We start from the raw sequence: 26660 nt of genomic DNA, 5'->3' as shown, positions 1-26660 counted from the left end.
CCCTATTTTAAAGAACTAAGCTTGTGTTGTAGAAACTACTTTATTTCGTTATTTGAGCTTCCTTTCTTTTTCTGTTTACTTTCAGGGAAGAAACTTTTCGGTGAAGGCTACAGTGGACTGGAATATGATTACCGAGGTCTCATTAAACTTTACAACTCCATTGGAAATTATGAGAAAGTGTTTGAGTATCACAATGTTCTGTCTAACTGGAACCGGTTACGAGATCGGCAGTATTCCGTGACCGATGCTCTTGAAGACGTCAACACCAGCCCCCAGTCCACTGAAGAAGTGGTGCAGTCCTTCCTGATTGCTCAGAATGTCGAGGGACCCAGCTGCTGAGGGAGGACCTCAGTTAACTAACTTACCTTTTCCCAGATTCCAGGGAATTCATACTGTGAAATCAAAACCATGTTGTTTTTGGGGGCTGGAATTTGCATTGAAACACTGGTCCAGTCCTTTGACCCTATTTGGGTGATCCCTTTCTTGCAGAGTGTCCGTAGGAATAAGCATATATTCAGTTATATTCAGCATGTACCGCATGTATAAGTAGTCTGGCCCATATTTTCAACCTCGTAGAACAAACAACAGAAATTTTTTTGTTTTCTTTTTTTTTTTTTTAAAGTAATTCATTTTGCAGAAAGCCTGAAAGAAAAAAAAAACCCCTAAATAAAACTATTTAAGAGTTTAAAAGAGTTGCATTCTTATTATGTAAGGATGATTTTAACAATTTTTTAACATATAATTCTTCCTTGAGGAGGTATTCAATACTGTACTGTAAAGAAATTTTATGGGGAAAATCTTTATACACAGTATAGAAAAGTTAACACAAGTACTAATAGCAGAGGGACATCCTGACTTAGGTTTGGCTACCTTACCTAGAATAATGGAGACAGCCACTCCAGGGCTGTATAACAAAGGGGAAGGACTGTCAGATTCATCTGAACTGGACCAGTGTTGACCTGTAAGTAATAGAAAAGCTGATAAACCAGCAATTTTAATTCTTTGGTTTTGGTTTTGTTGTGTTTTTTTGGGGTACAAAAAGGCAAGATGCTCTGATAGCTTTTGCTAACAGGACCAGGAGGATCTGAAAAGGACCAGCCTAATGTAGAAAGGGGTTATTTGGACCAGAGGTTTTAGATGATTATTTTAGCCCCTGCTTTTACTTTTATCGTAGAATGATTTCATTTAGATGTATTATGAAAACTGATAATATAAAAATTGTATTCATGTAATAGTCACCAAATTAGGGAAGTTTGGCAATTTCAGTGGCATATCTTTAGTCAAGGTACACAGATGGCAATGCCCTAAACAAGTCTATAAATATCTGCTGCAGCCATCCCTCTCATTTTAAATGCTACCCTGATAACGCAGTTTGCAAGTATATTGGCTGAGTCATGAAATAGCTCATGTCCAGATGGGAATTTTAGGTTAATGTTTGGTTTATGGGGATTAATGGAAAACAAATGCCGCCAAATAAGCAATTCTTAAGAAATCCTTCATGTTTGTGATAAAAAAAAAAATTGTAAGCAGTAGATCATTTTATATGAAATTCAAGAGTCAAATGTAAAGATTCCCGCTAATGATATATCTATTTCACTAACTCATCTTTCTGTTTATTGGGTTTTGATTTTTCATTTAAGCCAGTCAAGTTATTTAATGTTGAGGTAATATTCAAATTTGAGAAGTTGTAACATGTAGCAATTCAAGAAACAAAAAAGGTCTGTTGCCGTTACCTCAGTTCTTATTATAGTGGCCTGTTTGGTGCCTCTATAGTTAAGAATCAGGGTTTTCCCCCCTATTTTCAGGGGTTCATGACTTGGCTGTTAAGAGTTGTTGCTCCTGGCTAATGCTTGGAGTGGTCTGTGGGTGAGTGGATGTGTGCTGAATTTGGGTTTTCTTTTAACAGGTGTGTTGGGATGGGAGGGGGCGGGGGGAATGTAAACTGTCCACCACAAGGAGTGCAGAAAAAGTAATTGGAAATTTCAGATCAATTCAATTTTAAACACTTTTTTGACCTTCCCCAATGTAACCTTATTTAAGGCTGTTATTTGCCATCTTGGTAGTTATGATCCCACTGTTTTTAAGTCCCCAGGAGGGGATTCCCTAGGGGAGGTAGAAGAAATGAAACAAGCCCAGATGTCTTTAAGATGATAGCTGTGTGATTTCGAAACCTGGGTGTAATCCTCATACTGAATTGTTTTTAATTGAAAAGAGCACATTGGCACACCTGCACCTCCCCCTCCCAGTTAATTGCAATCTAATGCCAAGAGGCACCTCTTTATTAATTACCAAATAGTCTGTGTGACCAAGGACTAACATTTTTAAGTTACTCAGCTCTATCCTCATGGGCCTATATATTTAATACCTCCAAAGATTTTAAGGATAGGCTTTGTATACTTTTGTTGGTTATTTAGAGTCCTGTGGTATGTTTGTGGTATAGGAATGTCATGGTAAATTGTTTTTCAATAAATATTTTGAAACTTATGTTTTCATATGAAGTTTTTTTTTTTTAATCTGTATTTTTGGTTTTGTGCATATACAGCATTTCCTAGGATAAAATCCAGCAAATGACTTAAGGCCTCATCTTCTCTAATTCAGTTTGAACTCAGATAACACTCAGTGATAAAGCAACATGATATTTAGAAGCCTAGGATCACAGGGTGATAATGTTAAATGGCAGCCAGTTTTTCTTAAAAAAAAAAAAAAGATCATTGCTGATAGTTTGCCATATTGCCACTGTTTTAATGTAGTTTTCTGTAAATCCATATACTTAATGCAGACACTCTAGATTGAGAAAAGAGATTGCCAGTTTCTGATAGTGATATAACTTAATATGCTATTATTTCTGGTTCTAATGAAGAATAAAACTCTAATAATTTTAAGTGTGGGTTTTATCCTTTTAGTTGGAATGTTTAGGATAAGTTAGGTGAATATCATCATGATTTATGGGGGTAGGGGAAAAAAGTCTCAGAGTAAAATTTACTTCACAATAATCAATTGCTTGAACAAATTTTTCGTATATGGTGGGGTTATGTATAAGAAAGCATAGACCAGCTTAAAAGACTTTTCTGGCAGTTCAACAAAGTAATATTAAATAAGAGGCCTTTGGTCTCCTCCTTTCCTGACGTTGTTTTCTCTTGTACTCGGGGTTTTTTTCCCTGAAGTTTGGTGCTACTCAAGCTGGGTGTATCAGGGAGCCGTAACACTCCTGGACCGCAGCGGTGGTCCGTCCCTCCTTTGTTCCGTTGCAGAGAGCCAGTCGGGGGTTTTTTAGACCATAGTTTTTATGGGTCGCCACAGCTGACTTTGCTCCAAGCGTCAGGACCCTTAGCGTTATCAGAGCTGTCTCTGCTCACGAACAGCTGGTATTGCTTTGCAATGGCCCCCGTGCAGGTGTGCTCTGTTTTGTGAAAATGGGAGATTGGACAGAGACCTTAGCCTGTTAGAGAAAAGTTCATAATTTTGAGAAAACTAGATCAAGCAGCTGCAGTCTTATAAATAGCGTGCCATTTGGCTGCTCCTGACAGTGCAGACAGAATGCTCAACAGTAAACACATGCCTAGAACATGATTGAAGCTTTGGACCGTACTTTACAGATGGAAAGAATGGTTTGCTAAGTAGCAGCAGGGAGAGCGGTCTTTCCCCGCTGTCCAAAAGTAGAGTGTTCCCATGAAACCTCTTTAAGCCAAAACAGGTGAACAGCAGAGCGGTAATTAGCCTAGGGCACATCTTGCTAATAGATTCGCAAAATAAATTGAGATAAAGCACAGAAGCCCGCACAGGTAAAGCTGTGGCGGCTTGAAGCTGCGATGCCGAGCGTCGTTCCAGGAAAGGAGCGTGGCGGTGCCGCTCCTGCTGTCATGGCCACTGCCTCCTAACAGCTGTGTGCAGACAGACGCTGAATGCCGTTTCTGCTTTTCACCTCTTTTCGTGAAAGTGACGCTCCTTTTTGGATCTGTTTTCGATTAGTAAAAACAGGCGCTATTGCAGGTCTTTGATAAAGTAGCATAAAGTGAACTTTCAGAAAGAGGAGGATACCTGTATTAAACTGTCACTCTACCTTTTTTCCCCCTGAATCTGTAGCCTGGCTACTTCCAAACTGTTCTTTTTCTGGATGGCAAAGTTACTACTGGAAAAATATTTATAAGTAAAAGCGTCTCTAAGACTTTTATTTTTGCTCTAAGAATTAGCATATATATTTCACCTCTTGGAGGACCTCAGTTCTTGCTAGAAAATTCCTTTTTTTTTTTAATCTGACATTTTAATTCATCTCCAGCTTGAACATTAGTAGTTGTCCACAAATCTCAGGAATGTTTTAGGCAGAAAACTGGTTTTACCCTGTTGGTGACCTGAAGGAGTGTGCTTGAGGATTTGTTAAAATAATGCTGTTCTTTAATTGCAATCCTAGGCATCTATAGCATGAGTGGCCTTAGTGAGTTTGTTGAAGTGCACATTTTTTTTTAAAGTAAAGATTAAAAATATATGCTATATATAGATATCTAGAAAACTTGGTTTGTGGTACACAAGTGTTGGATCACTAAATAACTTTGCAGGTACCATTTGTGTAACATTACTCATTTCTGTAGATTACTTTTATGGGAAGATCTGTTGCCATGGTAACTAAAAACTTTTCACTTTAGTTCTACTTTTATGATGTGAATGAATGCTATGTTTTATTAAATATTACCAGGTCAGTACTATTTTTATACTTTATTAAGCAACCGGGGATTTTAGTTTAATAGACTCAAAAAGCTCTTACTGAAACAAAAGCAAATCATTATCAATTCTTTACATGAAAATCCCCACTAATAGTGCCACAGTAATTTCTATAGAAATATCTAAGGTCATTGACGGATTTTTTTAAAGACAATTCTTCATTGTGTCAGAATGACCTTTCATATCACCCTTATCACAAACTTGTAGTACCCACCATTATTTGTAACCATTAAACCATACTAAGTATGTTTGTAACCAGCATTGTGATATATTCTGTACTTGTATTGCTAAAGATGAATTATTGACTTAATAAATATAGTGTTCCTCATTCATAGTGTATCTGTTTCCAGTTTAGTTGTGCTTGCTTTCGGTCGGGACTTGGGACTATTTAAACATCACAGACTTTGTTATTAGCAAACAACACGAGAGAAACTGTCAGAACTAGAACAGCGGTGTGCTTCTTCTAGTGAGACGTGTGGCAGAGGAGACGCTTGGTAACAGCTCCTGAAGACGGTGCTTATGAAAGTACTTTGGAAACAAAAGCACTGCATGAACGCAGAGGGCTTTGGGGACTTCACAAACGTAATCACACCCTTCTTTTCCCTAGTCTCACGCAAAGGCTGAGAATAGGTGATGAGACAGGTAAAGTTCTGCTGGGTATCTGTCAGTGGCGAAAACCTTGGGTGTGGGTTATGGTTCTACCCCTGCCTCTTAACAGTAGGAATTTGAGATGTGTCATTATAAGCCTCTGTGTGTCATTTCCTCGTATGAAAGGTGGGGTCAGGTTAGGCCTTTTTAAAAATCCACCATGAAACAGCATGAATCTAAAGCACTGAAAACAATTACAGGAAATGAAACCAGATTATGAAGAAAACCGATGAATGTTAGACAAAATCCCACCTTCATTTGGAATAGTCAGCATTGACTTCATCACCTGCCACCTTTGGTGATATATATATATTTCACCAATTTTTTTTTTTTTTTTTTTGGCCATGTAGCTTGGCGAGATCTTAATTCCCTGACCTGGGATTGAACCTGCATCTTCAGCAGTGAAAGCGCAGAGTCCTAACAACTGGACCACCAGGGAATTCCCTGGTGTTACTGAATTTAAATTTATTTCCTTTTCCATCTCCATGACTCTGAACATGCCCTTCTGCTGTTTGAAATGCCATTTCTTGCATAAAATCTCACTCATCAGGCTGAAAGGACAAGGGAAGCTTGAGTTGCCACTTGGTACTTAGTTACGCAGTATTTTATTTGAAGTTTTGCTGAAGCCATTGTCATATGGTCATATGCACGCCCATGTTCATAGCAGCATTATTCACCATAACCAAAAGGTGAAAGCAACAAAAAGTAGTGCATTCACTCAACATAATATTATTCAGCCTTAAACAGGAAGGGAATTCTGACTCCTGCTACAATTTGGGTGGACTTTGAGGGCATTTTGTTTGTATAAGCCAGTCACAAAAGGGGAAAGCAAGTAAATAGTGTATGATTCCATTGACATCAGGTATCTAGGCTACTCACAAAGTCAGGCATGATATATGAAGTTTGAAGAGAGTGTGAGTGAGCACTTCCAGACAGTGTATTGATAAGCCTTGTGAGATATATTTGTGAATTAGAACATTGATACAACATGTCAAAGTTGATTGGCATTTACCTTCCTCAGCACAGAATCAGGTGGTTTTTCACTCTTGCTGCTGCTTAAATAGTTTTGAGTATTTTTCTGTTCTGTTAGTGGCTGTGACCCATTGGCCAGTCCACATTCTACAACTGTTGTGTTAGTGGTAGAGTCATCACGTTTCTCTATACAAGATGAAAAAAAAAGTAGTTATTTTAAAAAACCACCCTTGGCACTTTTTGACCAGGAAGAAGTTTACCTAGTATGTATTTGATCAGACAAATCAAATCTTTAACTTTTTAAAAATAAAAGCTGCTTTAGATAAATCTTATCAGAAGGTGAGAGTTCCAAGGAGCCAAGGTGCTTATGATAAAAATGAAGAATTATAAATAGAGCTGGACAGAAGTAAGAGTGCTTGTTTAGAACTGGTTGGGATCCAAAATGGTTGCATATTTACAAGGGGAGACTTTCAGATCATAAGGTTACAGCAGGAGGTGCTGGCAACGTCCTTGGGTCTGGTGCAGTTCAAAGAAAGTTCAAGTTTTCCAGTGCTGCAGGGATGTGTCTGAGACCAAATCCGCAGTGGTCACCCACTCCATTTCTGTGTGCCTAAACTGTGAGTGGGTACCCACTCTAGTTACTCTTCAGCTTCCCTTGTGGCTCAGCTGGTAAAGAATCTGCTTGCAAGGTGGGAGGCCTGGGTTCGATCCCTGAGTTGGAAAGATCCCCTGGAGAAGGGAAAGGCTACCCACTCCAGTATTCTGGCCTGGAGAATTCCATGGACTATATAGTTCATGGGGTCACAAAGAGTCGGACACAACTGAGCGACTTTCACACATGAACTGTGAGTGGGGCTTCCCAGGTGGCGCTAGTGGTAAAGAACCTGCCTACCAATGCAGGAGATGTAACAGACAGGGGTTCGATCCCTGAGTCAGGAAGATCCCCTGGAGGAGGGCATGGCAACCCACGCCAGTATTCTTGCTTGGAGAATCCCATGGACAGAAAAGCCTGGTAGGCTACAGTCCATAGGGTCGCAAAGAGTCGGACACGAATGAGTGACTTAGTACACACACATGAACTGTGATTGCTCCATTATAATTTCAGTTTGTCTTCATTATACAGCAATAGATAATAATTCCAGCGATAGAGGATGCATTAAATTATGGCCCATCCACCCAGTGGGGTACATAGTCATTAAAAATTACACTTACCATATATAATAGTATGGGGAAATGGTCATGATAGAAATAAAGCTGGAGGTCAAAATATAAATCAATACAAAGCATGAATGAAACAAACAGAAAAAGACAGCAAATATGCCAATTTGTTAAGTGTGGTTACCTCTTTATTAGAGTTGCAGGTATTAAAAAAGTACTTTATAGTATTTTCCAATATAACGAATACATATAGTAAAAAATTCCTGATAAACAACCCGTGTAACTAACCTTGCAGTTTTTGCCTTTATACGCCTCCCCTGTTTTGTCAAAACTTAATTGGCTCAAACCAAAAATATTAATTAACAGTTCCTGTGGAACTGGAGTTCAGGAGAGGCTTTACCGAGTTGTTCTAGCTCAGGGGACCTCATGAGACTGTAATTATGGCAACCTTACACTTGGCTGCTGCTGGACAATCTGCTTCCAAGCCGGCTCACTTGACACGGCTGTTGGCAAGAGGTCTCAGGTCCTCCTGGTGTGGGCCGCTTGATGGGGCTGTGAGTCTTTTTGACACGGCCACTGACTTCCCCCAGGACCAATCATTCCAACAGAAAGAGCCACAGTATCTTTTGTGACCTACCCCAGGAAGTCACAACTCATCATCATTTTCACCAGATTCTATTCATTAGAAGTTGGTCCCCCCAAGAACAGCTCACAAGGGAGGGGAAATTAAACCCCTTGTCCTGAAAGAAGCAATATCAGAATTTGTGAGTATATCTATTTTTGTTTGTTTACTTACTTATGACTGTGGGGGCTTTCTCTTTTTGTGGTAAGTGAGGGCTATTCATTGCAGTATCTGTGGCTCGCTGAGGCATGCAGGATCTTCCTGGACCAGGGATCAAACCTGTGTCCCCTGCATTACGAGGCAGAGTCTTTACCACTGGACCACCAGGGAAGTCCAAGTATTTGTGATGTATTTTCAAACCTCCACACTGGATATTTAAATTGCTTCCAGTTTCTCCCCACTGTAAATTTCCGCTCTGGTATTATCCTTGACAGTGAAGCTTCGTGCACGTCTTAGATTCTTGTCTTAGAAATAAACCCCTGGTCGAGGAGTTGCCGGGTCAGATTTTGACACATGCTGCTGGGTTGTATCAGTTTCCACTCAGGTTGTACTGTATCAGAACTCTGCTTTTTCCACATTCACATCCACATGGGGGCTTTATGATTTTTTTTATACTAATATGATACAAAGACAGAATTATTCTTTTCATTTGCATTTATTGGATTAGTAATTAGGCTATGCATGTGGGGTCTGTGACTGGTTGGCTTCTTAGGGTCTTACCTGTCAGGATCTTCCTGCTGGTAAGGAGCATCCCTAACTCAGTTCTGTTCTGCATGGAGCACGTTTCTTACTACAGACCCTCTCCTAAGGCTCTGAGTCTTCTGTCCCTCTTCTCTGGAAACTTACCAGCTATCAGAAGTCAAGGCTTGATTTGGACTCCAGTCTGGACCTTCATCCCATCTCCTTGCAGAAAGTGAATCCTGGGGGAGAGGTCTGGGTAGAATAAGCTTCTAGACCAAATATCAAGGCTGAAGACTACCTTGCTTATTTTAATTCTACATCTTTTAAAAAATAAATTTATTTGGCTGCATTGGGTCTTAAGTGCAGCATGCAGGGTTTTTAAGTTGTGGCATAGAGGGTCTAGTTCCCTGATCAGGGATCGAACCCAGGCCCCCTACACTGAGAGCGTGGAGTCTTAGCCATGGGGCCACCAGAGAGATCCCAAGACTATCCTGTTTTAAGCCAGAAGAATTATGGCTCTTTTGGAACTAGGAGAGAGGCAATGGTTTGGCTAATCTTTTGCAACTTTCTGCTTTGGAAACTTGTAAGCATGCAAAAGTAGAGAGACTAAGGAACTCCCTTATAGCTTTCATCCGGCTTATAAATACGTGGCCAGTCTCATTATGACTGTCCTCTCAGCCACCATGCACCCTGCCTTTGTGACCCAATTTGTTTTAGTTTTGTTGAGATTAATTGATAAGCTAATACAGCACTGTCTAAGTTTAAGGTGAACAGCAATCATATTTGACCTACATACATCATGAAATGATTGCCACAATGAGTGAACATCCATTATCTCATATAAAAGAAAAAGAAGAGAAATATTTCCTTACAATGAGAACACTTAGGATTTACCCTCTTCACTTTCATACAGAATATACAGCAGTGTTAATTATACCGATTATGTTGAATGTTATATTCCAAATACTTAGTTTATCTGATAACTGGAAGTTTGTATCTTTTGACCACTTTTCTCTGGTTCCTCTTTCCTCCTACCCCTACCTCTGATAACCACAAGTCTGATTTCTTTTTCTACAAGTTTATTTGGGTTTTGAAGCATAGTTGACCTACAACACTGTGTTAGTTCCTATTACACAACGCAGTGATTTGATATTTCTATATTACCAAATGATCACCACTCCACTGGATATTTTAAATCAAATCCCAGAATCATAGTTTTATCCCCAAATATTTTACTGTTTATCTCTAAAACATAAAGACTTAAATATATATACACACATATATATAAATCCAAAATACTATTACTAAACTCAAGAAATACTAACGTTCCTTTACATCATCAAATCATCAGACCATGTTCAATTTCCCTGAATGTTTCATAAGCGTTTTTTTAGAACTGGTTTGCTCTAATGGGGATGCAAAGAGAGTCCTCATATGTCCTTGGCCATATCTCTTCAATCTCTTAATTTTTAGATTTCTTCTTCCTCTTTTTTCCCCCTTTGAAGTTTATTTATTAAAGTAACTGGTTTGTTTACTCTGTGGATCAAGAGTTTGCTGAGGGCTTCCCTGCCCAATGCAGGGTACACAGTTTTGATCCCTGTTGCGGGAAGATCGCACACGCCACAGGGCAGCTAAGCCCAGGGGCCGCAAGTACTGAGCCCAAGAGTCTAGAGCCTATAGTCTACAACAAGAGAAGCCCGCAACTAGAGGAAGCCTGAGCAAAAAAACAAAGACCCAGCGCAGTCAAAAAATAATAATAAAAAATTTTTAAAAGAAGTTTGCTGATTCTGTCCCCATGGTATCATTTAATACGCTCCCCAATCCCTTGTATTTCCTATGAGATGGTAATTAGATCTAGAAATTTGATCAGATTCAGGTTTGAATTTTTTGCAAACATACCGCTTAGGCTGGAGGCCCATTATCTTGCTTGGTTATCTTGCTTTATGATATTAAGATTGATCTGTGAATTCAGATGTTGTCTACTGTTTAACCTGACCATTAGGGTTTCAATATCAATGATTATTTTTTATTTTTGAAATTTCATTTGGTTCTTTTTAGAAACTGAATACTCTTTTCCTATCATATCCTGTTTTGTTATTATAGTGTCTTTTTCTCCTTTTTCAGTAAAACCCAACTCTACATGAGCAGGCAGATCAATAGCCCAGGACAAAAAGTTCAGAAATAGACCCAAGTAAATCAGGAACTTAATATATAATAAGGATGACATTTCGAAACTGTGTAGAAAATGGATTTTCCCCCTATATATTATATCCTATAAATACACTCCCACTTTGCAAGGATAACCATTTAGCTATCTGAAAAAAACATATTGGAATCCAATTACACAACTTTAAATTCCAGATAGACCAAAGATTTAAATGTAAAAACTGAAATCTTGGTGCTACAAGAGGGAAAGATAGAATTTTTAAACTTTATTTTTGGCTGCACTAGATCTTCATTGCTGCCTCCAGGCTGTTCTCTAGAAGTGGCAAATGGGGGCTACTCTCTCGCTGTGGTGCGCAGGCTTCTCACTGCAGTGGCTTCTCTTGTGGAGAGCGGCTCTAGGGTGTTTGGGCTTCAGTAGTTGCGGCTCACAGACTCTAGAGCACAGGCTCAGTAATTCTGCTGCGTGGGCTTAGTTGCTCTGTGGCGTGGGGTACCTTCCCGGACCAGGGGTAGAACTGGTGACTCCTGCATTGCAAGGTGAATTCTTAACCAGTGGACCACCAGGGAAGCCCGAAAGATAAAATTTTAAATATTCTCTGAGTGAGGAAGATCTTTCAAAGTCATAAAGAAACCATTTAAGAAAAGATTGATAATTTTACTTTATAAAAACAGAAAATGTCTGCATGCACGAAGGAAAAATCATAAAGTCAAAACTAAGGAGCATTGAATGTGGAGTCAGGAGACCTGGAAAGTCTACCTCTCAGCTCAGCTGTGGCAGCCCCTAAGCCTCTGATTTCTTCCCCGTAATACGGCAGAATCTCCCTGATGAGTGTGACATGAAGATCCAAGAAGGATGGATACAAAGAAAGCACTTTGCCATCTCCCAAGTCATGGAATTCAATCATTCATTCTACAAATACCTGTTACGGGATCTTCCCAGCAGTCCAGTGGTTAAGACTCTGCCTTCCAATGCAGGGGAAGCAGGTTCGATCCCTGGTTGAGGAACTGAGGTCCCACATGCACTGGGTGCAGCCAAAAATTGAAAATAAAAACCCCAAATGTGTGTTAAGTCCCTCCTGCGTGCGGGGCCTGTTGTCGCTGGGATAGAGCAATGAGCAAAACAGACAAAATCTCTGTCTCTGTGGAACTTCAATTTTACTGGGAGGAGAACATCAATAAACAAGAAATAAAATCATTATATAACTAAAGTATATAATGTTTGAGAAGTGTTAGTACTTTAGGAAAATAAAAACACCAAAGGATATTCGGGGTGCAGAGGTTGTTGGACTTTAAAATAAGGGATTACAATAGTCTATCCTCAGGAGGTGATACTTAAGATTTCAAGAAAAAGAAGGAATGATCCAAGTGGATATTTTGGTAAAGAACATTCCAGACAGGAGTCTTCCCTGGTAGTCCAGTGGTTGAGAATCTTCCCCTGCTTCCACTGCAGGGGGCACGGGTTCCATCCCCTGTCTGATCCAGGAACCAAGATATCCACATGCCTAAAGGTGTGGCCAATGAATAAATAAATAAATGGCTATTTTTAAATAAAGGAACATTCCAGACAGAGGAAATAGTCAGTGAAAAGGACCTGAGGCAGGAGTATACTTTAAATTATTTTATTTTTTTATTGGCTATGCCAGGCCTCAGTTGGAGCACATGAGACTTTTGGTTGCGGCATGTGGGGTCTAGTTCCCTGACCAGAGATCAAACATGGGCCCCCTGTGTCAGGATCATGAAGTTTTAGCCACTGGACCACTAGAGAAGTCCCAGCAGTATGCTTGACTGGTATGAGAAAAGCAAGGATGAGGACAAAGAGGTCCCAGAATGGACAGGGATAGATCATATAGGGCTTTGTAGGCTCTTGCAAAAACTTTGGCTTCTATATCTGCAGGAGATAAAGAGCTGTTGGAGGTTTTGTTTGTATATATGTTTGTTTTTTATTTTTAGAGCGGTTTAAAAACTGCAGACAGTGCAGAGATTTCCTGTGTACTGCTTTCCTCCACGTGCACGGCCTCCCCCATCACCCACACCCTCCACCAGAGGGGTTATTGATTACAACTGATGGACCTACATTGATACAGAATTATCACCCAGAGTCCACAGTTTACATTAGGGTCACTCTTGGCGTCACAAATCCTAGAGGTCTGGGCCAATGTATGATGGCATGTATCCACCACTCTGGTATAATACAGGGTATTTTCACTGCTCTAAAAATCCTCTGTGCTATTGGAATATTTTGAGCAGAGCAATGTCATGTGATCTGTCTTTAGAATTCTGAGATCTATTGAATTTAAGGAAAGAGTTAAGAGGCCATGCTCGAAGGCAATTAAGCCCACCTGCCACAACTAAGACCTGATGCAGCCAAAAAAAAAAAGAAGAAGAAAGAAAGAAAGCCTCCAAATCCAAGCCTCACCTCTTGCACATTTTACCTGCAGGCCTCCTGATTATCCTCAAGGCTGGTAGGAATCTCCCACACTGGTCTCCGGCTCTTTGCGCAGGAAGAAGGCGGTAGAGTTCCAGAATTCCTGTAGGGGGCAGTGTTGCCTCACACACCGAGGTCACTTCCTTGTTTTGGTCCGTTCCCCCAACAGCCAGCTTTTCCCCTGGGACCTTATCAGTGACATCGCGCTCGGGAGAACAGTGGAGAGCCCCCAGGTGTCAGAGGCACCCTCCGACCGGCTGCTCATCTCGCACAAACCCTCCCTGCTTTGTCAGGACTGGCGGGGCCCACCCAGTGAGGCTGACCCCAGACCCTTGCATCAGCCTCTGTCCTCTCGCCTCTGGCAGGCAATGGGTGGGAGGACCGAAGAGATGGGGTGGCTGCCTCCCTCCCCACTGGTGCGTTCCTGTTCTGGCCTTCAGGTCTACACTGATGTTCATTTTACCATTTAAAACCTTTGATAATATTTACTCCTGAATACAGATTGAAGGAGGAGAGGAAAAAGGGTCACACACATTTATTCTTGCCCCCCCCCCCCCCCTCCACCCTTCACGGGCACCGGATGCTCTGCCTGGAAGAGAGCCCGTGATTCTCCCGTGTTCTTGGAACATGACTGGACCTGCTTCTCCTCCTGGAGTTGACCACTGTCTCCCTGGCCTTTCTAGCTAGAGACTATATGCCGTCTTCACTTCCTCCTTTTCCCCTCCTTTTTCATCTCCCACTTCTCTCACCAAGAGCTGTCCGGTTAACCTTAGTCCCACAAATCCACCCTGCACCCATGCATGCACAGCGTCACCGTGTGTGTGTATATACCCTAAGGATGGCGAATACAAAAGGCGAAAAGGATCAAACATATTAACAGAAAGGAGTGAAGAAGGCCGGTGTGTAAGGCAACAGGCAGGGGTGGAGACTGCGGTGAACTGGAAAGAATATCAGTGAAACCTGAGCCCCAGCCAGGGGTTGTCTGCGAGAAGGCAGGTCCCGGCATGGCCAGTTTTTTCAAACTGTTGTTGTTTCTAATGTGAAATGTACCAAGTTAGTATTGGCAACTGACTTTTTAAAAGAAGTTCTACTTTAGTCATTTAAAATGCCCTAGACAAGTGCAGCTGCCTTAAAAAAAAAAAAAAAAAAATTACTTTTTGGCTGAGCCAGGTCTTGGCTGCGGCGTACAGAATCTTTAGTTGCAGCATGTGCGCTCTTAGTTATGGCATGTGGGATCTAGTTCCCCAACCAGGGGCCCAACCTGGGCCCCCTGCACTGGGAGCATGGAGTCTTAGCCACTGGACAGCCAGGGGAGTCCCTTGAGACGATCAGTACAGTTCCTTCTTTGGTCCCCTGACTCTACCCGCTCTCACTTCCACGTACTTGGCTGATACCCGCGTCACATCAACTCCTTCCCTTGCCTGGCATCTCCGTTGTCACTGTCCCCCCTAAGTTCCCCGCAGGATCAAGGCAGATGATTCAGGCAGGCACCAGACTCTCACCCTCTGACTGACTCCTGGCCCATTCTCCTCCCACCTGCGCTGTCTCCTGGCAGATACATTATCAGCGCCTATGTCACCTCCCTCAAGGACTTCCCCAGACACCGGCGTTACCCTGTTATAACGTCTATTTGTGTGTGTGTTCCCCCCACACTGTGACGGTCCTTGACACAGCAACTGCCTCTTACTTACCTGTGTATATGGGGGCCATTTACTATTCAGAAGGTGGCTGGCAAATATTTAATTTTAATTAAAAAAAAAAGAATGAGACCTCCTCTGCTCTCTGCAACTAGAGAAAGCCCGCACAGAGCGGTGAAGACCCACTGCAACCAAGTAAATAACTTTCAAAAAATGAACGACGATGATTAGCCAAGTTGAACTGTCTAAAGGATGTTTATTTCCTTGTCCCATTTATACACAATTAAGACTGAGCATCCTTTCGATAAGACAGCTTCCGCTTTCCCCTCACTGGTCCCTCATACCCCCCTCCCCCCAAGTGCAGGTGCCCCAGGATCCAGGGCGAGCTGGCCCTCAGCCCCAGCTGGGTCTTCTTCCGGACAGGTCTCTGGAGTGTCTGGGGCTTCCTTAATCCTCTTCCTCTTGAGTTTTGGCTTTTCAGGAAGCTTAGAACCTAAAAAAAGGGGGGAAGGTCAGAGACAGTGCTGATGACATCACAAACAGTAAGAGAATCGCAGCCTGTAACATTTGCCGGCTATGGTAGATGAGCAACAAAAGCTCACCTTACTTTCAACCTAAGTCCCTTACCCTTTTCTCACAGAAACCCTGTGGGGTAGGGGGATGGAATCACCCCAGTTTACAGCTGAGGGATCGCATGCAGGCAGAGTAAGGGAATGGGCTGCTCCAAGTCTAAGCCGGGGGTACAGTCAGGACAGACCTCCGGTCTCTGGCTGGGATTCCTCTCCCCCCCTGTCTCCATTCACTCCCCGGTTTCCAGTACTTTGCTGCTGGGTTGTTTGCAAACATCATTGCCATCTTTTTATTTAAGAACTGACTCATGAAAAAAATAAAGAGCAGATTCAGGAGCACAGTGCCCAAGGAACACCATGAAGGTCATATTTGGGGGGCTGGTGTCAATTTCCCTGATCTTTTCTTTTTTAAAAAGGAAATATTTATTTTTGGCTGTGTCGCTTCATTGCAGCATGTGGGATCTTGGTTGACCCGTGTGGGCCTGAGAGTTTAGTTGCCCTGAGGCATGGGAAATCTTAATTCCCCAACCAGGGATCGAACCTGCATCCCCTGCATTGGAAGGTGGATTCTTAACCACTGGACTGCCAGGGAAGTCCCCACACAGGTCACTTTTAATTTCATGATAGAGTCAGTGATTCACCCGGTCATGGTGGCGCCACCTATAGTAGTGTTTTCTCATGTGACACAGTATGAAGAATACCACCTCGTCTGAAACGTATCCCAGTCAAAAATGTGTTTAACATGAATCCTTGGAGGCCCTTGACCTACAATCCTGCTCCAATAGAAACAAGCTTCAAAGATGCCAAATGGAAGCAACAAGAAAAAAGCAGGAGGTGGAACAGTCTGCCTGATCTCTTCAACACATCGGGGTGGAAGAAAAGGGAGACTTGGGTTAAAAGAGACTTAAGAGACATAACTAGGTGAAATGCATGGTTTGGGAAATTAAGTGCAAAAGGTATCTTTGACTACTGGGAACATTTGAAAATGGAGTATTTAATCCAATGAAGATATTGACAAAGAAGGTTTCTATAATTATCTGAAAAAAGCAAGTTCAAGTCAAAACCACTCATACAGCATGATCTCATTTTGGTTTAATATAGGTGTTTATATACATGAAAAGCATTTAGAAAGTGGTAACTGTGGATGACAATGTGATGTTTATATTTTCTTATTTTTTGTTAATCTGTACTATCTAATTTTCTAGGATATGATTGTGTTTGTAATCAAATGTTATTTTAAGAATTACAATTTCAGGGGCATCCCTGGTGGCCCAGTGGCTAGGACTGTGCACTCCCAATGGCAGAGGCCAGGGTTCCATCCCCGGTCAGGGAACTAGATTCCACTTGCAGCCCACATACCTCTACAGAGTTGGAAGGCTGTAACTAAAGGTCCCGCATGCTGCAACTAAAGGTCCCGCATGCTGCAACAAAGACTGAGGGTCCCAAGTGCCGAAACGAAGCCCCAAATAAAGAAGCAGGTTTTTTTAAAAAAGAATCACAATTTCAAGCCCAACTCAACACACCGCCTGCAGCTTTTCCCTGTTACCTGCCACTCTACCCCTTTCTCCACCCTTCACCTCCAAGCCCAGCCTGTGTGCTCACTGCCTCACCTCCACACAGACCTCCCTTCCACCTTCTCATCTACCCCATCTCTCTCCTTTTTCCTTTCTCTAAAGCCTGTCCCAAACCTGCCTCCTTCCAAACCTCCGGACCTTCCCTTTGCCCTATGACCTGAGATTGATCATTAGTGAAAGGCGGATGGTCGTGCCCAGCTCTTCGGGGAGCTGCAGGGGTGGGTGAAATTGAGAGACACGATGCACCCGGTACAGAGCCTGCTGGCTCTGAAGCCTGAACCACACTTTCCTCATCTGATTCATGAACTGCCTGATCCAAATCGTCTTAATGACACCGACCGCCCTTCATTCCACTGTCTGTTTTACTTCCTCAATCTAAGCAGTAGGCACCAGAGCCTCGGGTCCCCACAGAGCCAAGGCATGGGTCTGGGTTTGGGGCCCTGGGTCCTCTGCACTGACCCTCACTTCCCTGCTCCCTCTGGTCCAGCTGTGGCCACTGAAAAGGCCCTGAGCGCAGCCCCAGCCAGCCCGGCCTTCGGAGGAACACCTGGGTCTGGTTTAGGACCACGCTCTGGGGTCCTAGGTTTCCCTGCGTGCCTTCATTTTCTCCCACAGGAGCTAAGCAAGAACAGCTAGACGTGGCCCCAGAAGCCAGTTCCAGAAGGATGAGAGGTAGGAGGTCCGCCCCTTAAGCCCACAGCCTCCGTCCAGGGGCCACAGTCACCGGGGAGGCCATTCCCAGGCCATCTGGCCGGACGGCCGCCTTCCTGGGGGAGTGACCCCTTCCCTCCTCCCACAGCCCACCCAACACCGAGAGGCCGCAGCCTGCTGCTTGGCCACCTCCCGGGAGTCCCCGCTCTTGGCCGCTAGAAACGGCTCCGCTTCTGATCATACGGGAGCCTGCCTTTGTTTACCTGTTCGATGAAAAAGGCACATTTCCCGAGACCTCCTGGGGAAACTGAGACAGAACAGGAAGGAAACACACCTACATATGATTATTAGTCCTGCCTGTGGGTGATGGGTGACTTTTCTGTTTTATCCTATCTGGCAAATCCCAGGGAGAGAGGCACCTGGCAGGCGACAGTCTATGGGGTCAGACACGACTGAGCGCGCCCGCACATACATTTCAAATTTCCTACAGTGAGCTGACCTAAGAGAAGGAGGGGAAAAAGAGAAAAGAAAAAGTGAAGAAGGCGAAGGAAAAGGAACAGAAAGAGAAATGCAGGGCAGAAGAGAAGTCGGGGTGGCCGGAAGAGGACCAGGTCAGGCACTCCGGGGGGCAGATGGGCTGCGCCTCCGGGTGTACCTCTCCCGCAGGGGCCCCTGGCTCTCGGCTCCTCCAGCAGGCAGGCCTGGTGGCCCGGAGCCTGCAGCTTGGACAGCCTCTCCTTCATGCCGCTGAGGTTGCTGTGGAGCCCCCAGGCAGTGCAGAGCTTGGGCAGACTGTCCTCCTGGTCGGCCAGCAAGGAGCTCTCCGGGGCGTCCAAGGGGCAGAAGGCCACCTGCAAGGGGACCAGAGTGTTGAGGAGGAGACAGGGGCCGCCTGCCAGAGCCCGAGCCCTGCCCGTGCTGCACCTCACGCCTGGGGAGCCAGGATGGAGTGAGGACCACAGATGTTGGGGGGCGATGGGGGACCACAGGGATCTTGAGGCCAGGCTGCCAACTCTCACTTCTTGGCTGGTTCTTTCCTTTGCGGTATATCCTCTGTCTCTTTATTGAGCATAGTGTCTTATGTGTTTGTAATGAAGCAATGGGACTTTAAAAAAAAAAATTTATTTGGCTGTGCTGGGTCAGGAAGATCCCCTGGGGGAGGGCATGGCAACCCACTCCAGTACTCTTGCCTAGAGAACCCCAGGGATGGAGAAGCCTCAGTGGGCTGCAGTCCGTGGGGTTGCAAAGAGTCAGACATGAACGACTGAAGTGACTACGCATGCATGGCTGTGCTGGGTTTTAGTTGTAGCATGTGGGATCTTTAGTTGTGGCATGAGAACTCTTAATTAGTTGCTGCATGTGGGATCTAATTCCCTGACCAGGGATCGAACCTGGCTCCCCTGCACTGGGCAGAGTCTTAGCCACTGGACCACCAGGGAAATCCTGGTGCTTATTTTTTAAAGTCCTTTGCAATATTAAAATCAAGAGCCTGGAAACATCTTTCGAAAGTTCCTTGGCTGCTGAAATCCAGGAATGACTAAAATGGCAGCTCCTAAAAAGGGATCACTGAATCGACCCCACATTCATGTTCAGGGAATGAAATAAAGACCCAGAGAGAAAGTGAAAGTCATGTCCAACTCTTTGCGACCCCATGGACTGTACAGTCCATGGAATTCTCCAGGCCAGAATACTGGAGTGGGTAGCCTTTCCCTTCTCCAAGGGATCATCCCAACCTGGGGATTGAACCCACGTCTCCTGCATTGCAGGCTGATTCTTTACCAGCTGAGCCACAAGGGAAGCCCAAGAATACTGGAGTGGAGCCTATCCCTTCTCCAGCAGATCTTCTGGACCCAGGAATTGAACCAGGTCTCCTGCATTGCAGGAGGATTCTTTACCAACTGAGCTATCAGAGGATGCCATTATAGCTGCCCAGCTGGAACAATCGGCAGGATAAGGTCAGAGCAGGGCTCTCCTTTGAGTGAGATTATGTTTGAACCCAGCTCTATCCTTTCCATTTGCTGCATGGTCTGGATCAAGTTCCTTCACCTCCCTAGATTTGGCACCTTCATTTATACACTCTGGGCAATAATTCTAATTACCACCTAGGGTTACTTTTGAAGAATGACATGAAGGAACATAAAATCTCCTGGTACATAAAAACTGTTCCCTCTAATTATTCTTTTGGACAGTGGTTCTCAAAGGGTGCTCTGTGAAATATTCTAACCTCACAGACCCCTTGAAAGTGGGATCCACTCAGAGTCCAGGAGAGAAATCAATGGATTCTAACGTAACCTAGTGTAAAAAGTTCATTGATAACAAATCTGAAAAGGCTACATACTATGTGATTCCAACTATACCTTCCAATTATACAGTCCAGAAAAGGAAAAACTATGGAGACAGTAAAAAGATCAGTGGTTTCCAAGGGCCTTGAGGGGAGAAGGAGGGGATGAATAGGCAGAGCACTGGGGATTTTTAGGGCAATGAAACTTTTCCTTTTTCCACTGTAATGGTGGATACATGCTACTGTATATTTGTCAAAACCTACAGAATGTACAAAACAAGGAATGCATCTTAATGTAAACCATGGACATTATTTATTAACAGTGTATCCATATTGGTTCATCAAAGATACGAATGTACCTCTCTAATGCAAGGTGTTAATAAGGAAAACAGGAAAGGGTGGAATATGTGAACCCTGTGTTTTACCCCCAATTATTCTATAAACCTAAAACTGCCTTTTTAAAAACAGTCTATTTTAAAACATTCATTGAAGGAATTCACTGATGGTTCAGTAGTTAGGACTCTGCACTTGCTCTGCAGGAAGCATGGGTTCAGTCCTGGTCAGGGAACTAAGACCCCGCTGTGTAACGTGGTAAAAAACAAAAACAGACAGCTTAATAAACAAACATTCATTGATATGGTTTCAGATTCAACACTGCAATTAAGTAACTGCCACTTGCTGAGCTTTGGTGTCAAAAAAAAAAATTCACCTTTATCTGAAAACACGAATAAAATACTCCTCTCCTTTCTATTAATAAATATATATATACTGATATATATATATCAGTAGGAGGCTGGATTTTCTTATGTACCAAATCATCATATCGTAAGAGACTGAGCAAAAGCAGATATGAGAAGCCAAGTGTCTTCTATTAAGCCAGACACTAAAGAGATCTGCAAAAATAGAAAGCAATGTCGCTCCTCTTACTAAATTTGTTTTGGAAAATATAGTTATCTCTCATTAAAATGTTAACATATAATGGGCTCCTTGATTTTTAAACCATTAATAGGTACACATTTTGAATTTTTTCTTTAGCTTTAATTTCTAGTAGGGCAAATATCAATAGATGTAACCTATATGAACACATGTTTTGGGGGGTTACGGGCTTCCCTGGTGGCTCAGTGGTAAAGAACATGCATGCCAATGCAGGAGACACAGGTTTGATTCCTGGGTTGGGAAGATCTCCTGGAGAAGGAAATGGCAACCCACTCCAGCATTCTTTCCTGGGAAATCTTATGGACCAAGGAGTCTGACAGGCTGCAGTCCATGGGGTCGCAAAGAGTTGGACGCAACTTCGCAACTAAGCACCATAAAAATTAAGAGGGGAGAAGTGATCTGGGACTAAAATGTTTGAGAGTCACTGTTTTGGGACAAAGCCTGCCCGGTATATTTATCCTCTGGCGTTTGCGACAGTCTCCATAGCCTGCCCCAAGCTGGCTAGGCCTTTGTGCCCGGCCTGGGTCGCCGCCCCACGGCTCCTCAGGAACGTGCCCGCGCCCGCTCACCGCAGGGTGTGGGGGTGGCGGGTGAAGCTGAGTCTCCGGCCCCGTGAGCCCCACCCCGGGCCCACCCCGGTGGCGGCGGAGTCTTCCTCAGGCAGTGAGCACGGGAAGGACTAAAGAGTACTTGTTCTGTCAGAGGGCTCTTCAGGAAATTCCCTGCCAGTCCAGTGTTGAGGATTCCGGGCTTTCACCCCTGGGGGCCCAGATTCCATCCCAGGTCAGGTAACTAAGATCCCTCAGGCCACGTGCTGTGGCCAAAACAAGAAAACAAAACACAGCCCTTCAGGCTCAGACCTCCCCCTACAATTTAAGAACACGCCACCCAGCCCTCTGCCGGCCCGGGGGGAGACTCACCAGGAACTTGGCCGTCTGGTTGTTCTTGGTGTACTTGTAGAGTTTGCGAAGCTGCTTCGCCTCCAGCTCTGAGAAGAGGGAGACAAACCGCCAGAGCATCCTGCAGCGGAGAGGAACCGAGGCTGAGAGGGCGGGGCCGAGGCTGAGGGGGCGGGGCCGAGGCTGAGGGGCGGGGCCGAGGCTGAGGGGGCGGAGCCCAGCCCCTCTCCCTCCCGCACCTGCCTGCCTTATGGCCAGGACCACCAGGGAACCACCCCCGCCCGCTGAATTTTTGATTGGGCACATGGAGGGCAGGATTCTCCAGGCCTTGAATCCCCTGTATTTGGTGATGAGCCCCCACAGCTCACAGCAGTTATTCTATCAGAGTTCTTTCCCCCACTCCTCCCACCCTGGTTCAGGATAGGGAAAGGAGTAGTCAAGCCTGTATATTGTCACCCTGCTTATTTAACTTCTATGCAGAGTACATCATGAGAAACGCTGGGCTGGAGGAAGCACAAGATGGAATCAAGATTGCCGAGAAATATCAATAACCTCAGATATGCAGATGACACCACCCTTATGGCAGAAAGTGAAGAAGAACTAAAGAGCCTCTTGATGAAAGTGAAAGAGGAGAGTGAAAAAGTTGGCTTAAAACTCAATATTCAGAAAACTAAGATCTTGGCATCTGGTCCCATCACTTCATGGCAAACAGATGCAGAAACAGTGGAAACAGTGGCAGAGTTTATTTTGGGGGGCTTCAAAATCACTGCAGATGGTGACTGCAGCCATGAAATTAAAAGACATTTTCTCCTTGGAAGAAAAGTTATGACCAACCTAGACAGCATATTAAAAAGCAGAGACATTACTTTGCCAACAAAGATCCTATAGCCAAGGCTATGATTTTTCCAGTAGTCATGTATGGATCTGACAGTTGGACCATAAAGAAAGCTGAGTGCTGAACAATTGATGCTTTTGAACTGTGGTGTTGGAGAAGATTCTTGAGAGTCCCTGGGACTGCAAGGAGATCCAACCAGTCCATCCTAAAGGAAATCAGTCCTGAATATTCACTGGAAGGACTGATGCTGAAACTGAAACTCCAATACTTTGGCCACATGATGCAAAGAGCTGACTCATTGGAAAAGACCCTGATGCTGGGAAAGATTGAAGGCAGGAGGAGAAGGGGGCAACAGAAGATGAGATGGTTGGATGGCATCACCCACTCAATTGACATGAGTTTGAGTAAACTCTGAGAGTTGGTGATGGACAGGGAGGCCTGGTGTGCTGTCCATGGGGTCCAAAGGGGCCCATGGGGTTGCAAAGAGTCAGAAACGACTGAGCGACGGAACTGAACTGAGCTGAACTCTCACCCCTGGGTGAGGAGAGTCCTTCATCCATTCAGTGCTGCCCTGGGTCACTAGAGGACACTGTTCTCTCCACCCCTCTTCACGCTCACTCCAGGATCCTGACCCTTCCACACTAAGAGGAAGGACTAGGAGATTTTCACTAAGGTGTGACCTCGATTCTGGAGGGAGTGGCCCAGGAGAGAGGGTCATGGCCAGGGTAGGGAGGCTATCCTACTTCTTCCAGTGCTTGATTTCCCAGGCTCGGCAGTAGTGCTGCAGAAAGGTGTTGATGTGGTCCCCTAGGACCACCAGGCTCTCCTTCATGTACTTCAGTTTTTTCTTCTGGGGAAGGTCCTTCGGCAGGTGCAGCTTTCGCAGGAACTTCTTCAGTGGCCTTAGATATTCTTTACACTGAGGAAGCAACAGGGGAAGTGAGGGGCCATAGGAGAAAGAAGAGAAAGATGGACAGCCCCACATAGCCAGTAGGCTGGCCCAGTTGCAGCCCTTCCGACCCAGTGTTATGTGAGAAGGCCTCTTCCTTCCCAAGGATGCGTCCAGTGGGGCCATTAACTATGGATCCGAGGCCTGCCAGCTTCTGACCCACGTCTCCTGACCTGTGGGAAACAGGGTATGGGTCCCAGGCTGGCCCCTTACTCACAATTTTGAAGGTGTCCTGGTCAAGGCCCTTGGCATGGCGCACAAGGGAGTCTTTGACTGGGGCGGCACTGGAGCTCCTCTCTAAGCTGGGTGTGTTTGTCCCCTGGAGGAGGCAGGAGCAGTCGTCAGCTAGGGGCTTTGGGATGCCAGCCAAAGCCCTTCTCCATTTTCCCAGTGACCCCCTCCTTGACCTAGCGCTCAGGCCAGTGAGCCCTGGGCAAAGGAAACCCATCTCTGAGAATCCCTGCTTAGAAAACCAAGAACACTTAATCCATTTCTTTTATGATATTATAGCTCTGTATGCTAACTAATTTTGCAAAGCATTTGACAGACATTAACTCTTTTTGTTAATGTTTGGATCATACAGAAAGCTGAGCGCTGAAGAATTGCTGCTTTTGAACTGTGGTGATGGAGAAGACTCTTGAGTCTCTAGGACTGCAAAGAGATCCAACCAGCCCATCCTAAAGGAAATCAGTCCTGAATATTCATTAGAAGGGCTGATGCTGAAGGGGATGCTCCAATACTTTGGCCACCTGATGGGAAGAACTGACTCACTGGAAAAGACCCTGATGCTGGGAAAAATTGAAGGCAAGAGGAGTAGGGGATGACATGAGATGGTTGGATGGCATCATGAGTTTAAGCAAACTCCAGGAGTTGGTGATGGACAGGGAAGCCTGGCATGCTGCAGTGCATGGGGTCGCAAAGAGTTGGACACGACTGAGCGACTGAACTGAACTCTGAATTGAACTCTGTGTATGGTTAGCTTCTTCTTTGGAGGGGAGGAAGGATTCATCGTGGCTTGTGGGCTTTCTCTCTAGTTGCAGAGCATGGGCTCTCTAGTTGCAGTGAGCATGTGGAATTGCTCCACAGCATATGCGATCTTAGTTCCCTAACCAGGGATGGAACCTGGGTCCCCTGCATTGGAAGGTGGATTCTTTTTTATAAAAAAATTTTTATTTAATTTTTTGACCATAGTGGGTCTTCATTGCTGCATGCGAGCTTTCTTTAATGGTGGCAAGCAGGAGCCACTCTTTGTTGCAGTATGAAGGCTTCTCCTTGCAATGGCTTCCCTTGTGGAGCATGACTCTAGGGCTTGCAGGCCTCAGTAGGCTCAGGGGCTTAGTTGCTCTGAGGCATGTGGGATATTCCTGGACCAAGGATGGAACCTGTGTCCCCTAATTTGCAAGGAGGATTCTTAACCACTGGACCATCAAGGAAGTACCAACATTAACTCATTTTATTCTCCCACAGATTCTGTAAGGCTAGAACTCTTTATTTTTGGTTACAGATGAGCAGAGGGTACCCGAGATGCTTAAGTAACTCCTTGGGGGAATGATCATCATTCATTTACTCGCTCTTTCAGCAAACACTTATTGAGTTCCTAAGTCCCAGGCCCACTTCTATGTATCCCTAATCTTTAGCTTCTTGCCAGGCTAATGGGCACTCAGGAAAGTGGGTGACAGTAATGGTGATGATGAGAAGGAACTTTCTGATAGCAAGCTGGGGCAAAAGAAGCTGAAAATGAATCATGATGAGGTGACTTCGGGATAACGCTTGAGGTCAGAGCACAGGATTAGATTGACATGAGATTTAACCTGCCTTTTAAAAAGTCTCCCAGAAAAGGGAGCGTAGGGACTTCCCTGGTGGCGTAGTGTTAAGACTCCAAGTTTTCACTGCAGGGGACACGGGTTCAATCCTTGGTCAAGGAGCTAAGATCCTGCATGCCTCATGGGGGAGCCAAAACACAAGTGAGCAGTAAGTCCTGCCTGTGTTCAGGGGACACAGGAAAGTTCCAGGGAAAGGGAGGGAGAAAGATGCAGAGAGAATGGGACACAGGCTCCTCCAGACTCTGGAAAGAGGGAAACCTGGCTGGTCCGTTGGATAAACACCCCATACAAACCACACAGACCATGACACATGTATACACATGCGCGCACACACACACACACACACACACACACACACACACACACACACACCAGCCTGTGAGTCTTCATAACTGACAATCATCTTGCCAGGAATCTCCCCCATCATCTTGCCAGGTATCTGTATCCTGGATAAACATCTGTCTGAATGAGTTAACCTCTTGTTCTTTCAGTCTCTTGCCAACTAGTGAACTCACCAATTTTTCCCCCCTCTCTTCTTCCTTGACACTCATCTTCTCTGCCTTCCCAAGCCAGCCCCTGCAGGGCCCTTCTTTCTTCCCCCCTCTCACACGCCCAGCCCCACTTCACCTGCTCTAGCGGCTCCTCCCTTTCGCCCGCCTGCCCATCAGAGGCTTCCATCTCAACAGGAGCGCTGATGGGCTCCAGGGCGGCACTCCCCGGATCCCCTCAGGCTTCCCACCTCCTGCTTCTGGGCCCCCGGTGACTCAGGGAGTGGCACTCGGAACTCGGGGCAAAACCATGGCAACGGCCCACACAGAGCCCAGCCGCCTCCCCACGCGGCCCGGGTTCCTCCGGGTGCCCTGGAGCCCGCCCTGCGAGCCAGCAGCTTGGGCCAGGCACACCCCGGGCTTTGCTGGGGCTCACAGCTGCCCAGGAGGGGCGGGCATCCCTTCTCCCAAGAGAACTGTCGGGTGCTGTCGATTTTGAACGTGGGTAAGGCTTTAGGAATAATTCTCCTGCCTGCGTACCATTCAAGCCCCCTCGGTTACAGAGTTGGGCTCCTCTCTGGGCTCCACCCCCAGAGGAGAGCGAGAACAGGTTTCCTAGCCGTCCTTTTC

General features: G+C 44.9%; 2 protein-coding genes across 2 annotated transcripts in view; one reads left to right on the top strand and one right to left on the bottom strand.

The window, feature by feature from the left end:
- The window catches only part of APPBP2 (amyloid beta precursor protein binding protein 2), a 62651-nt gene extending 57598 nt beyond the window's left edge, over window positions 1–5053 (top strand). The window contains exon 13 of the mRNA XM_065908988.1: window positions 86–5053. Coding sequence (XP_065765060.1) covers window positions 86–339 — 254 coding nt within the window. The 3' untranslated portion in view covers window positions 340–5053. The remainder of the gene's footprint in view (window positions 1–85) is intronic.
- CHCT1 (CHD1 helical C-terminal domain containing 1) lies at window positions 3176–26220 on the bottom strand. The gene is made up of 9 exons (XM_065910937.1): window positions 26170–26220; window positions 23937–24038; window positions 23514–23689; window positions 21957–22056; window positions 18475–18670; window positions 15370–15518; window positions 13396–13594; window positions 3781–3955; window positions 3176–3326 (listed from the first exon to the last, which is right to left on the bottom strand). The coding sequence occupies exons 1-9, from the start codon at window positions 26218–26220 to the stop codon at window positions 3176–3178; spliced, it is 1299 nt and encodes a 432-aa protein (XP_065767009.1).
- Between the last annotated feature and the right edge of the window lie 440 nt (window positions 26221–26660).

Source organism: Muntiacus reevesi, chromosome 18, assembly GCF_963930625.1.
Source record: "Muntiacus reevesi chromosome 18, mMunRee1.1, whole genome shotgun sequence".
Classification (NCBI taxonomy): Eukaryota; Metazoa; Chordata; class Mammalia; order Artiodactyla; family Cervidae; genus Muntiacus; species Muntiacus reevesi.
The sequence above is the reverse complement of the archived record's forward strand: the minus strand, read 5'-3'. Positions and strand labels throughout refer to the sequence as shown.